The 15184-nt window shown below is 51.8% G+C and overlaps 1 protein-coding gene across 2 annotated transcripts in view; it reads left to right on the top strand.

Moving 5' to 3' along the window:
- The window catches only part of LOC123759116 (receptor-type tyrosine-protein phosphatase S), a 144268-nt gene that overhangs the window by 51516 nt on the left and 77568 nt on the right, over window positions 1-15184 (top strand). Inside the window, exons 6-7 of one of the 2 annotated variants that reach the window (XM_069328995.1) lie at window positions 10962-11029; window positions 12104-12262. The exons of the other annotated variant lie outside the window; for it this stretch is intronic. Coding sequence (XP_069185096.1) covers window positions 10962-11029; window positions 12104-12262 — 227 coding nt within the window. The remainder of the gene's footprint in view (window positions 1-10961; window positions 11030-12103; window positions 12263-15184) is intronic. 2 annotated transcript variants of the gene reach the window in all.

Here is a 15184-nt window from a genome sequence, read left to right as displayed (position 1 = left end):
CTCCGGTGGGTGCAGACGTGTTGCCTGAGCTCTCCGGCAGTTGGTGGTTGTTTGCCAGTTTGGCCGGTTGGGGGCGTGTGTGTGTCTGCCCGCCTGTGCTGACGTGGAGTTCACGATGGGGGTCCCTCTTCCCCCTGTAGTGCAGGCTCAGTCTATGGGCCTGGAATTTTCTGTACGGGCTGGGTACCCGGAGATAGCGCTGGTGTGTCATTTACTTTTTGTCCCTGTGATAGACATTTATGGAGTCGAGTTGGTAACAGCACGTCGGGCGATTGTGAAGTTTACGGGGGAGTTGGCGTATCAGGAATTTCTCCGTCGATACGAGGGGCGGACCTTACCCCTGCCGGATGGTGCGGGCACTGTGACCCTCTCTGATCGGAGTGGTGCCCTCACTTACGTCAGTGTACATGGGGTGCCCTTGGAATTTCCGGAGGGTCTGCTACGGCAGTACATCGGCCGGTTTGGCGCCGTAGTTAGTGTGCGGTTGCACTTGATATCTTCCAGTCCGTTCAAGGGTGTGAGGACTAACATTCGCACCCTGGGCATGCAGCTCCGGGCGGACATTCTGTCCTCTGTGCGACTTATGGGATACAACGTTCAGGTGTTTTACGCCCGCCAGCCTTGGATGTGTTATCGTTGTGGCCTCTTGGGCCATCAGGCTGCTGACTGTTCTGCGCTTGCCGTTGCGGCCGTGAATCTCTTCAGTGAGGAGGATTTTCCGCCGCTTCCTGTGGAGGAGGCTTCGGTGCATGTAGACATCTCTTCAGCCGCGGATGTGCCCCCTGTGTCGACTGTTGCACCCCCTGTTGTCGCCTCTCCTCCGGAGGTTGTGTCGTCGCCTGGTGATCGTCCTGCTCCGGCTGGTGTCCCTGGGGTTCTTCCGACTGCCTTCTGCTCGAGTCTTCCAGTTCTTCCTCTGCTGCGTCTGCCCCTGTCCCTGCACCCGCGCCGTCTGTTCCGGCTGTGCTGGGTGTTGAGGTGGATCTGGCGCTTCCTCATGTGCCTGGCCTGGTGCCCCATGTGGTTGAGGATGCTTCCGTTCTACGACGTGCATCGGTTCGTCCGGCTTGTGTTGCGTGTCTCTCTGAGTCAGCCTCCGGGTCTGTTGATGTGCGGCCAAAGCCTAAACGTTCCCGGCGTTCTTCTCCATGGGCTGACGTTGGCGACTTCGACGATTGTGGATCTTCTGGCGACAGCGAGATGGCTCCGGTTGCATTGCATACTATGGTAGTGATGGAGGTGCATTTGCCTGCGGATGCCGGTGCTGGTGTTTCGGCCTCCCCTTTTGATGTGGTAGTGGAGGATCCTGCTTCGGGTCCGTCGCCTGCGTCGGATGGTTCCGGTTCTTCGTGGGGGGTGGTTCCTCCCTGCTGAGGTTCGTGGTGAGCGAGGTGGCCTGGTTTTGGTGTTGAAAAAGGCTGCTCGCTCTGGGGGTTCTGTGACCCCTTCCTCGTTCCCCGTTTCATCGGCGGCGGTCTGGACGCCTCTTCCATCTCCGGCCATCTCTTCAGTGTCTCCTGTGGTCTCGGTGGAGGTGTTACCATCTCGTCGGCCGTCCCCTGCTCCTGTGTGTACGGCGACGCGGCCGTCTCGGTAGCCCTTGTACGCTTCTTCGGTGTCATCTGCTTCCTCGAAGGACGTGGTTTGCGCTCCCCAGCCTCGTTATGCGACTTGCGTCGGAGAACTTCAGGAGTGGTCGTTTCCACTTGATCTGGTGATTCCTGAGTATATGCAGGGCCCACGGCAGCAGGGGGATCGTCCCCCTACCGACATGGAGTATTTGATTTGGGAGGCCTATAAGCTAAAATATCCTTGGGATTCGTTCCCTGAGAAATATGTTCCTGTCTCTGAGAAATGTATTCCTCGCCTATGATTCCTTTGTATATTGTGTGTTTTCGGTTGTTTCCATTTGTGCGCATGGTTGTGGGGTACGGGTTGCGCGTGTATGTGTGTGTGTGTGTGGGTGGGACAGGTTTGTTTCCCTGGTTCCTGCGTGCTCCAGTTTGTTGTTGTGGGTTTATTTGTGTGGCTTGTGTGTATGTGTCCGGTTCCTGTGCGGTCCGGGGTTTGGTTAGTGTGTGTGTCTGGTTGTGCATGTCATGTTCTTATGTTATGTTTTTGTGGTTTTATGTTTTTATGGTGCTGTTTGTGCACTTGTTTGTGTCATGTCGAGTGCCCTTCAGGCTGTTGCGTAACCCGGCCTGGGTTTGTGCTCTTTGTCATGTTTTGCCTTTGTGCTTTTCTTTTTGTTTGTTATATAATTGTATTTCCTTTCTTCTTGTTGTTATTATTATTATTATCTTTTTGTGTTGGTGCCTCTCCGTGTGTGTTTAAGGTGCTGGTAGGCTTGATCTGTCTAATTATGTTGTGGTGTTTCATTTCTGTATTGTATTCCGCTGTGTTTAAATTTATTTGTTGTGTTTTGTTTGTAATTATTGTTGTTTTGGGGTTGGCCCTTCCGACCGGCGTTTTGGTGTTTAGTAATTTTGTCCCTTTGTACTTTTGCAAGTTTGTGCTTTGTCATTTTGTACTTTTGTTCTATGTTGTATTTGTTTGCTTTTATTGTACTTATAAGCATTCTTGCATGTAAAAAAAAAAAAAAGTCCTCACATTAGGCTGTTTAAAGCAGCGGCCGTCTTCCCCAGATGCACTCATCAATTTTTACATACTGTGTATTAGAAAATTCTTTGTTCTCATATATAAATTAATATTATTATACATTAAAATGCTATGTATATTTAAGCATAGGTTAGGTTAAGTGTTTAGGTTCTGTTGACGATTATTTATATTTGAAGCACGAGGGTGAAGCATGTATAGAATTGCGGTTCGAACAGATTACGTGGGCTTGCATTTGTTCTGTAAGTGTTCGGACGTCATCAGTTGTGAGTCGTGTGTAAACCGCTTTTCATTCTTAAACAGTGGATTTGGCGGTTCGATTAACGAGTTTGGATCTTTGTATGCGAGGACGTGCTGCATAGAACAACCCATCCTCGACTCAAGTCCATTACATCTAGCGGTCGACCCCACAGACGCATTCATAATTTTGTACATGCTGTTCATTCAAAACGGAAATTTTCTCAAATATAAATAAATATTATAAAACATTAGCATATTGTGCATATATAGGCATAGGTTAGGTTAGGTGTTTAGGTTCTGTTGGCGATTATTTGTATTTGTAGTACGTGGGTGAAGCATTTATAGCATTGTGGTTTGAACAAAATTCGTCAGTGAAGCACTTGTTCCGGAAGTGTTCGGACGAAATCAGTTGTGAGTCGTGTGTAAACTGTTTTTCATTCATAAACAGGGGGTTTGTCGGGTGCATGGAATCACCTTTGGGTCTTTGTTTGGAGGACGGGCTGCATAGAAGTAGTATATTAGGTTTCGTTCTCGACTCACAATCGAGAATGACTCATACTCTTAACTCACAATTCTGGATGTTTCAAATGGTCGTTCACCGTTTTTTTGCTCGGTCATATCCCAGTTGTTGTCCCTTTATTCCTTCCAAGTACTATATGGTCACTCTGGCTTGTCACTAACTTGTCATTGCATTTAGCTTAGCTCCCTGAGCTCAGCAATAAGTTTTGTTCCATATTGCATGTGTGTGTACTCACTTAAATGTGTATAAGAGTCAAGTGCTGAATTTCAAGTCCCACCTCACCACCTGCTTGTTATATAAACTTCATTGTATTCTAATTACCCCCAGTTACAGCCCCGCTCCTGTACCAGGTAAGTACGACGGGCTCACCATAGCCCCGTGCTGCTTGGAACGTTTTGTTCCGATTAGCTCAATCTAAAACAACAACATATAATTACATAAGTAAGGTGACAAACTGGTCGTTAGAGAATTGTTGTAATTAATATAAGGTATGGTAAAGTGTAATAGGTAACATAGTGACGTATTCCAGGAGTCAGATGTATGCCTCGCTGCCTTACATGCAGGAGCCGTCAGTACCCGGGGAGGACCTGTCACCTTCACCAGAGATAATACTACTCATAACATCCGGGGCACCATACAACACCGTGTTGTTTCACTATCAAAGTTGTAAGTTTACCTTGTGTGTACATGAACTGTGGCTCCACACAGCAATCATCCAGTATGATGCTTACTCACCTTATAAGTGTGCTTAGTGCCATGAACACAAGTGTGTCTCGGGTGTCTGGACCACAAGTGTCTCGTTCTAGGTTCACAAGTGTCTGCCAGGATGACATGTCGGGTGCCAGGCCCACACACACCCGTGTGTCTGGTGCCAGGCCAACACACGTGTGTCTGGTGCCAGGCCCACACACACACACGTGTGTATGGTGCCAGGCAAATACACGTGTGTGGTGCCAGGCCAACACACGTGTGGTGCCAGGCCAACACACGTGGTGCCATGCCAACACACGTGTGTGGTGCCAGGCCCACACACACACACACACACGTGTGTTTGGTGCCAGGCCAACACACATGTCTGGTGCCAGGCCAACACACATGTCTGGTGCCAGGCCAACACACATGTCTGGTGCCAGGCCAACACACATGTCTGGTGCCAGGCCAACACACATGTCTGGTGCCAGGCCAACACACATGTCTGGTGCCAGGCCAACACACATGTCTGGTGCCAGGCCAACACACATGTCTGGTGCCAGGCCAACACACATGTCTGGTGCCAGGCCAACACACGTGTGTCTGGTGCCAAGCCAACACACATGTCTGGTGCCAGGCCAACACACACACACACGTGTGTCTGGTGCCAGGCCAACACACACACACACGTGTGTCTGGTGCCAGGCCCACACACACACGTGTGTCACAGGTGTGTCTGGTGCCAGGCCCACACACACACGTGTGTCACAGGTGTGTCTGGTGCCAGGCCCACACACACAGGTGTGTCTGGTGCCAGGCCCACACACACAGGTGTGTCTGGTTCTAGGCCCACACACACGTAGAGGACCTTACCGACCTCTGACCGTGACCTCACCCCCGGCAGCAACCTAGACGCGGGGGGGGGGGACCAGCATGATCCTACGCTGAGAAAGAGTACTATCATAATCCATGGATTGCTTGAAGCCAGGGCACCATCGAGGCAGGAAAGGATGGAGATTGAAAATTTGGAGCTACAGGGGATCTTGAGAGGCATGAGAGCCCAGATGGCAGGGAATGAGGTGCAAGTCCACCGACGCATTGAGCTATACAATTGTGACAAGAAACGACCTGTCCTGGTACAATTCACTAATAAAGAGGCAGTGGATTACATACTGCATCACAGACACCTACTCAGAGGTAGCGAAAATTACTACAACGTATATATTAACAAATTCATGACGAAAGAGGAACAGATAGCCCACAGAGCAAGCAAATCTCCACGATACAACTCTTCCCATTTGAGCATAGTTACACACCCCAGTGCTAATCCACCCCATGCTAACCAGCTCACACCTGCTTCACAGGTCACTCCCTGCCCCTGCTTATCTCCCCAACACCTCCCTTGACCCCTCTGACCCCACTGCATTCAAATTCATCCCACATTCCAAGGACCCCCTCATCACCTCAACCTCCAAAACCCACCCAGCCCTCATCCCCTCAACCTCCAAACCCGCCCAGCCCTCATCCCCTCAACCTCCAAAACTCGCCCAGCCCTCATCCCCTCAACCCCCAAAACCCACCCAGCCCTCAACCCCAAAAACCTGCCCAGTCCTGCCCGACCAGGGAGCCAGTCGGCCGAGCGGACAGCACACTGGACTTGTGATCCTGTGGTCCTGGGTTCAATCCCAGGTACCGGCGAGAAACAATGGGCAGTTTCTTACACCCTATGCCCCTGTTACCTAGCAGTAAAATAGGTACCTGGGTGTTAGTCAGCTGTCACAGGCTGCTTCCTAGGGGTGGAGGCCTGGTCGAGGACCGGGCTGCGGGGACACTAAAACCCCAAAATCATCTCAAAATAACCTCATCCCCTCAACCCCCAAAACCCACCCAGCCCTCACCCTTCCTCATCCCCTTTCCTTCCGTGTGACCCCCCCAACCTCTCAACCTCTATCTGACTCCCAACCTTACACTATCTCCCAACCCCTCAATGCCTCTCTGACCTTCCCTAATCTTCAGACCCAGTATGCCCTTCCTACTCCAGACCTACCTACCTTCTTAGATACCCAGCCCCCATTAGCCCCCCAAACACCCCTCTCGACCTCTTTCACCCCCCAGATACCCCCCAGATCCCCCCCAGACCCCCTGGATCCCCCCTGCCCCCAGTCATCCCCCAGATCCCACCAGGTACCCCCCACCCCACCCCCAGTCACCCCCCAGACACCCAGAGAAAGGGCGAACTCTGGTACAAGAGTTTCCATGAAGAATCTCAAGGTTTGGTACACCAATGCTGATGGGGTATCTAATAAAGCAGAAGAGATAAAAGAAAGAGTGAGTGAGGCAGATCCTGACATAGTTGCAAATTGTGGAAACTAAAATTAATGACATGATCTCAGATGCAATCTTTCCAGAGGGTTACCAGGTGATACGAAAAGAGAGGACACAGAGACAGGGAGGGGGAGTGGCACTCCAAATAAAGCGGAAATGGAAGTTTGAAGACCTGGGAAATTGGGTTACCAATGAGTGCACAAACTTCATACATGGAACTCTGACAGTAGATGGGAGGAAGATCTTGGTAATCTACAATCCCCCTCCAAACAGTAGGAGACCCTGGCAGGAGTATGATGACAACAACAAGGCATGCATAGATGCAGCAGAAGGCAGCAACACTAGCCCACAGAATGAGAGCAAAGCTGCTGATCATGGGGGACCTAAATCATGGAGAGATAAAGTGGGAATCAAGGAATCCCCCATGGAGGGGACGAAACGTGGGGAGCAAAGTTAGTAGATGTTATAGACAGGAATTTCCTAACACAACATGTGAAGGAAGACACAAGGGAAAGAGATGATGCACCGAGCCTATTAGACCTGATTTTCACCCAGAACGTAGAAGATATCGAGAATTTGGAGCATGAAATACCTCTAGGGGCCAGTGACCATTGTGTCCTAGTCTTTGACTACATGATGGAATTCAAACTTATGACCATGGGACAAGAGATCTGGGAAAGGAGAGCTGACTACAGGAAAGGGGACTATAAGAGGATAAGGGACTATCTTGGTGAAGTGCAGTGGGAGGAAGAAATTAGAGGAAAAACAGTCCAAGATATGATGGACCTAGTCATATAGAAATACCAGGAGGCCGAAGAGAGATTTATACCAACAGTAAAAGGAAAATATAAGAAGGAATATAATAACCCATGGTTTAATAGACAGTGTCAGGAAGCAAAAATGGCCAGCATGCGGGAGTGGAGGAAGTACAGAAGACAAAGGACAGAGGACAACAGGATCAGATGCAACAGAGCTAGGAACGATTACATTAACATAAGATAAACATCGGAAAGGGACTATGAGAACGATAATGCAATCAAAGCGAAAAAGCAACCTAAGTTACTACACAGCCATATAAGAAGAAAAATGTCGGTAAACGATCAAGTGACAAGACTAAGGAAAACAGAGGGGGGCGTATACTGAAAGTGACAAGGAAATCTGCGAGGCACTGAATGCCAGTTTCCATGGAGTGTTCACTATCGAGCCTGAACAGCTCCCATTGTTGGAACGGATTACCCTAGATGAAAGACTATCAGATATTGAGGTGACAGCAGGGGTGGTAATGAAACAGTTGACAACTCTAGATGCAACTAAAGCAGTTGGAACAGACAAAGTATCACCGTGGTTACTAAAAGTAGCAGCGCAGGCCCTCAGCGTGCCTTTGGCAATGATCTTTAATGAGTCACTTATGTTGGGAGAATTGCCCAGTTGCTGGAAGAAGGCAAATGTCGTACCGATCTTCAAGAAAGGGGGTTGGGAGAAGGCACTTAACTATAGACCTGTATCACTGACAAGCATCCCCTGTAAAATACTGGAAAGAATGATTACGCTACCACTGGTTGCACACCTGGAGAACGTTAGGTTTGTGAATAAACATCAACATGGGTTCTGGAAAGGGAAATCGTGCCAAACAAACCTTCTAGAATTCTATGATAAAATAACGAGGATAAGACAGGATAGAGATGGTTGGGCGGACCGCATATTTCTGGACTGCCAGAAAGCCGTTGATACAGTACCGCACATGAGACTGCTGTTCAAACTCGATAGGCAGGCGGGGGTAGGGGGAAAGGTCCTAGCATGGATAAGGAACTACCTAACAGGAAGGAGCCAAAGAGTTACGGTAAGGGGCGAGAAGTCGCACTGGCGAACAGTAACAAGTGGAGTACCACAAGGATTGGTGCTGGGACCAATTCTATTTCGAGTATATGTTAACGACATGTTTACAGGAGTAGAGTCCCACATGTCAATGTTTGCGGATGACGCAAAGTTGATGAGAAGAGTTGTGACAGATGAGGATTGCAGAACCCTCCAAGAGGACCTGAACAGGTTGCAGAGATAGTCAGAGAAATGGCTACTGGAATTCAACACGAGCAAATGTAAAGTTATGGAAATGGGACTAGGAGATAGGCGACCAAAGGGACAGTACACAATGAAGGGGAACAGCCTACCTGTGACGACGTGAGAAAGAGACCTGGGCGTGGACGTAACACCTAATCTCCCGAGGCACATGTAAATAGGATAACGACAACAGCGTACTCTACACTGGCAAAAGTTAGAACATTATTCCGAAACCTAAGTAAGGAGGCATTTAAGGCGCTTTACACTGCCTACATGAGGCCAGTCTTAGAGTATGCTGCCTCATCATAGAGTCCCCATCTGAAGAAGCATATAAAGAAACTGGAAAAGGTTCAGAGGTTTGCAACGAGACTCGTCCCAGAGCTACGAGGGATGGGGTATGAGCAGCGCCTGAGGGAACTGTGCCGTACGACACTAGAAAGAAGGGAGAGGGGGGGGACATGATAGGAACGTATAAAATACTCAGAGGGATTGACAGGGTGGACATAGACGAAATGTTCACACGGAATAGTAACCGAACGAGGGGACATGGGTGGAAGCTGGAAACTCAGATGAGTCACAGGGATGTTAGGAAGTTTTCTTTTAGCGTGAGAGTAGTGGGAAAATGGAATGCACTTAAGGAACAGGTTGTGGAAACAAATACTATTCATAATTTTAAAACCAGGTATGATAGGGAAATAGGACCGGAGTCATTGCTGTAAACAACCGATGCTCGAAAGGCGGGATCCAAGAGTCAATGGTCGATCCTGCAGACACAACTAGGTGAGTACACGCGTGTCTGGTGCCAGGCCCACACACGCGCGTGTCTGGTGTGTTACGGCCCTATTGGGTCGCAACTGGGTTCTTTCTCTGATGTTAGTGGAGTTTGGGTATCCGGCCCCAAGCTAGTTGTGGCTTTCAAGGGGTGCGTTCTGTAACGCAAGTAAATTAAAGGGGAAGGGATAAAACTGCACTTAAACTTAAATATATAATTATTCCATCACCATAAATAAATATATAAACCGTCACAAGCGGGGTTGCTATTACTACACTTATTTACAATAACTTCTTCAAAGACACGGGATGCTCCACGGTGCTCAACGATGCTTAGTCAGTCGTCCTCTTCTCGTGGCCTCACAATGAATCCTTAGATTCTCCTAGCGAGTCTACCCCGGCCACAGGCCAGCCAAATCACAGTCCCACTGGGTGCACCGTCGTGGAGGCCGTCAACCACAAATCCAGCCTGTAGTTGGCAGGTTCCAATCAGCTACGCTGCGTAGGCCACTCCACGACCGATACTAGGGTTGCGAGCCCAAGGCAGGAGCCACGTGTGATTCCACAGATCACTCTCCTCACCACAACACCCCAGTGGCTAGTCTTCTCCACCAGTCAGCCCCGGGTACGACAATCCCTAGTTCTGCCACCTCACAGGCAGGCTAACACAACAGTGTTCATCCGGGGGGTGACTCACAGGTTCTACAGCCAACTCGTGGAGATCCTACGGCTGCCTTGGGTAGACTGATCCAACTTCCATTACAGCAGTCCCAGGTCGACTCTGTAATCAGACACGTCATCAGTACTAGTTACACTCTAGGGCACCTCACTCACAGGCTTAGACACAAACGTCCACCTATCCACTCCATAGATGGCGTTGCTGTCTAAGCGCCACCTCACCAGAGGTCAGCAGCGGCTATGTTCCGTGCTAAATAAGACGGGAAACCAGCCCCTGTGGCCGGTATATCTCGTCCTCACTAGATGGCGTCGTCCATTTGGAGGGGGTTTCGGGAGCTGACCCACAGATGGCGCGGTCGTCACTGCTCCTTGCTCGGACGCTGGGCTCGGGTCCGTAACAGGTGCCAGGCCCACACACACACGTGCATGTCTGGTGCCAGGCCCACACACGCGCGTGTCTGATGCCAGGCCCACACACACACGCACATGTCTGGTGCCAGGCCCACACACACACGCGCATGTCTGGTGCCAGGCCCACACACACACGCGTGTCTGGTGCCAGGCCCACACGCACGCGTCGGGTGCCAGGCCCACACGCGCGCGTGTCGGGTGCCAGGCCCACACACGCGCGTGTCTGGTGCCAGGCCCACGCACGTGCGTGTCTGGTGCCAGGCCCACACACGCGCGCTTCTGGTGCCAGGCCTCACACGCGCGTGTCTGGTGCCAGGCCTCACACGCGCATGTCTGGTGCCAGGCCCACACACGCGCGTGTCTGGTGCCAGGCCCACACACGCGCGCTTCTGGTACTAGGCCCACACACGCACGCGTCTGGTGCCAGGTGCTAGTTTATACCTTGACAGTACAGCTTCTACTTTACTCCACCAGAGTATAGTTTCTACTTTACACCTTGACAGTACAGGTGCTAGCACTTGTCACAAGAACAATTACTATTAAACACTCAAAAATAACACTGCATCATGTGTTATAAACTGGTAATGAATGTAGTTCTGTACATCACGACTGAAACATCACGAAGAGGCAGTAATAAATATTGTTATTACAGGCAAGAGAACTCTGCTGATCATACTACATACAAGTTCCTGAACATTACTCCAGTCGTCACCCAGCAAGGTAAGGCTCAATACTCCAGTCATCACCCAGCAAGGTAAGGCTCAATACTCCAGTCATCACCCAGCAAGGTAAGGCTCAATACTCCAGTCATCACCCAGCAAGGTAAGACTCAATACTCCAGTCATCACCCAGCAAGGTAAGACTCAATACTCCAGTCATCACCCAGCAAGGTAAGACTCAATACTCCTGTCGTCACCCAGCAAGGTAAGGCTCAATACTCCAGTCATCACCCAGCAAGGTAAGGCTCAATACTCCAGTCATCACCCAGCAAGGTTAGACTCAATACTCCTGTCGTCACCCAGCAAGGTAAGGCTCAATACTCCAGTCATCACCCAGCAAGGTAAGGCTCAATACTCCAGTCATCACCCAGCAAGGTAAGGCTCAATACTCCAGTCATCACCCAGCAAGGTTAGACTCAATACTCCTGTCGTCACCCAGCAAGGTAAGGCTCAATACTCCAGTCATCACCCAGCAAGGTAAGGCTCAATACTCCAGTCATCACCCAGCAAGGTAAGACTCAATACTCCAGTCATCACCCAGCAAGGTTAGACTCAATACTCCTGTCGTCACCCAGCAAGGTAAGGCTCAATACTCCAGTCATCACCCAGCAAGGTAAGGCTCAATACTCCAGTCATCACCCAGCAAGGTAAGGCTCAATACTCCAGTCATCACCCAGCAAGGTAAGACTCAATACTCCAGTCGTCACCCAGCAAGGTAAGGCTCAATACTCCAGTCATCACCCAGCAAGGTAAGGCTCAATACTCCAGTCATCACCCAGCAAGGTAAGACTCAATACTCCAGTCATCACCCAGCAAGGTAAGACTCAATACTCCAGTCGTCACCCAGCAAGGTTAGACTCATCTCTAATGCACATAATACATTATCACAGTCATCACCTAGCATGGTAACACTCATCACACTGGAAATCCTAAATACTCTATTAGCTTCTGCATGTTGCTATCTCTTATGTTGCAATAATTTATGTAAAAAATACTTATACAATTAAGTACAATCTAATCTGTTTAGTTTGAACTTATATTAGTACTCTTGCACTAAAGCAGTTAATGTCAACAGACCTTGCTGAGGATGTGATCATTGTCCACAACTCATACTCTGAGAAGAGCGGCCAACTGGACCTCACCTGCTTGGCCAGCGACACCAACAGAACGCTCACTGGGACGGATATTGTATCCTGGCGCTATACAAAGCCTAATTTTGACTTAAAAATCTTTCGTAAGTATTATGGAAATATCTGTAGATTCTCATATATGTTTGTGATTATAATTCCTTTATGGTTTCATATATTTCTGGCAGTACAGTCGGGGTCCCAGTAGTACAGTCGAGGTCCCGGTAGTACAGTCGGGGTCCCGGCAGTACAGTCGAGGTCCCGGTAGTACAGTCAGGGGTCCCGGTAGTACAGTCGGGGTCCTGGCAGTACAATCGTGTCCTGGTAGTACAGTCGGGGTCCTGGCAGTACAATCGTGTCCCGGTAGTACAGTCGGGATCCCGGTAGTACAGTCGGGGTCCCGGTAGTGCAGTCGGAGTCCCGGTAGTACAGTCGGGGATCCCGGTACTACAATCGGGGTCCCTGTAGTACAGTTGTGTCTCGGTAGTACAGTTGTGTCCCGGTAGTACAGTCGGAGTCCCGGTAGTACAGTCGGGGTCCCGGTAGTACAGTCGGGGTCCCGGTAGTACAGTCGGGGTCCCGGTAGTACAGTCAGGGTCCCGGTAGTACAGTCGGGGTCCTGGCAGTACAGTCGTGTCCTGGTAGTACAGTCGGGGTCCCGGTAGTACAGTCGGGGGTCCTGGTAGTACAGTCGGGGTCCCGGTAGTACAGTCGGGGTCCCGGTAGTACAGTCGGGGGTCCTGGTAGTACAGTTGGGGTCCTGGTAGTACAGTCGGGGTCCCGGTAGTACAGTCGGGGGTCCTGGTAGTACAGTCGGGGTCCCGGTAGTACAGTCGGGGTCCCGGTACTACAGTCGGGGGTCCTGGTAGTACAGTTGGGGTCCTGGTAGTACAGTCGGGGTCCCGGTAGTACAGTCGGGGTCCCGGTAGTACTGTCGGGGTCCCGGTAGTACAGTCGGGGTCCCGGTAGTACAGTCGGGGTCCGGGTAGTACAGCCGGGGTCCCGGTAGTACAGTCGGGGTCCCGGGAGTACAATCAGGGTCCCTGTAGTACAGTCGGGGTCCCGGTAGTACAGTCGGAGTCCCGGTAGTACAGTCGGGGTCCCGGTAGTACAGTCGGGGTCCCGGTAGTACAGTCGGGGTCCCGGTAGTACAGTCGGGGTCCTGGCAGTACAGTCGTGTCTCGGTAGTACAGTCGGGGTCCCGGTAGTACAGTCGGAGTCCCGGTAGTACAGTCGGGGTCCTGGTAGTACAGTCGGGGTCCCGGTAGTACAGTCGGGGTCCCGGTAGTACAGTTGGAGTCCCGGTAGTACAGTCGGAGTCCCGGTAGTACAGTCGGGGATCCCGGTAGTACAGTCGGGGGTCCTGGTAGTACAGTTGGGGTCCCGGTAGTACAGTCGGGGTCCGGGTAGTACAGCCGGGGTCCCGGTAGTACAGTCGGGGTCCCGGTAGTACAGTCGGGGTCCCGGTAGTACAGTCGGGGTCCCGGTAGTACAGTCGGAGTCTCGGTAGTACAGTCGGGGTCCTGGTAGTACAGTCGGGGTCCCGGTAGTACAGTCGGGGTCCCGGTAGTACAGTCGGAGTCCCGGTAGTACAGTCGGAGTCCCGGTAGTACAGTCGGGGATCCCGGTAGTACAATCGGGGTCCCTGTAGTACAATTGTGTCCCGGTAGTACAGTCGGGGTCCCGGTAGTACAGTCGGGGGTCCCGGTAGTACAGTCGGGGTCCCAGTAGTACAGTCGGGGTCCCGGTAGTACAGTCGGGGTCCCAGTAGTACAGTCGGGGTCCCGGTAGTACAGTCGGGGTCCCAGTAGTACAGTCGGGGTCCCGGTAGTACAGTCGGGGTCTGGGTAGTACAGTCGGGGTCCCGGTAGTGCAGCCGGGGTCCCAGTAGTACAGTCGGGGGTCCTGGTAGTACAGTCGGGGTCCTGGTAGTACAGTCGGGGTCCCAGTAGTACAGTCGGGGTCCCGGTAGTACAGTCGGGGTCCTGGAAGTACAGTCGGGGTCCCGGTAGTACAGTCGGGGTCTCGGTAGTACAGTCGGGGGTCCCGGTAGTACAGTCGGGGTCCCGGTAGTACAGTCGGGGGTCCTGGTAGTACAGTCGGGGTCCTGGTAGTACAGTCGGGGTCCCGGTAGTACAGTCGGGGGTCCTGGTAGTACAGTCGGGGTCCCGGTAGTACAGTCGGGGTCCCGGTAGTACAGTCGGGGGTCCTGGTAGTACATTTGGGGTCCTGGTAGTACAGTCGGGGTCCCGGTAGTACAGTCGGGGGTCCCGGTAGTACAGTCGGGGTCCCGGTAGTACAGTCGGGGGTCCTGGTAGTACAGTTGGGGTCCTGGTAGTACAGTCGGGGTCCCGGTAGTACAGTCGGGGTCCCGGTAGTACAGTCGGGGGTCCTGGTAGTACAGTCCGGATCCCGGTAGTACAGTCTGGGGTCCTGGTAGTACAGTTGGAGGTCCCGGTAGTACAGTCGGGGTCCCGGTAGTACAGTCGGGGTCCCGGTAGTACAGTCGGGGTCCCGGTAGTACAGTCGGGGATCCTGGTAGTACAGTCGGGGTCCCGGTAGTACAGTCGGGGGTCCCGGTAGTACAGTCGGGGGTCCCGGTAGTACAGTCGGGGTCCCGGTAGTACAGTCGGGGGTCCCGGTAGTACAGTCGGGGTCCCGGTAGTACAGTCGGGGTCCCGGTAGTACAGTCGGGGGTCCTGGTAGTACAGTCGGGGTCCCGGTAGTACAGTCGGGGTCCCGGTAGTACAGTCGGGGGTCCTGGTAGTACATTTGGGGTCCTGGTAGTACAGTCGGGGTCCCGGTAGTACAGTCGGGGGTCCCGGTAGTACAGTCGGGGTCCCGGTAGTACAGTCGGGGGTCCCGGTAGTACAGTCGGGGGTCCTGGTAGTACAGTTAGGGGTGGACCTCACTGTTAGTATGACAGACCTTCCTCCTGCGGCATGTTGGTTGTGGTGGACCTCATTGTTAATGTGACAAAGATTTTTCCTGTGGTATGTTGGTTGTGGTGGACCTCACTGGCAACGTGA

This window comes from Procambarus clarkii, chromosome 22 (genome assembly GCF_040958095.1).
Source record: "Procambarus clarkii isolate CNS0578487 chromosome 22, FALCON_Pclarkii_2.0, whole genome shotgun sequence".
NCBI lineage: Eukaryota > Metazoa > Arthropoda > Malacostraca > Decapoda > Cambaridae > Procambarus > Procambarus clarkii.
Note: the sequence above shows the minus strand (reverse complement) of the source record. Positions and strands in the feature narration are given on the sequence as shown.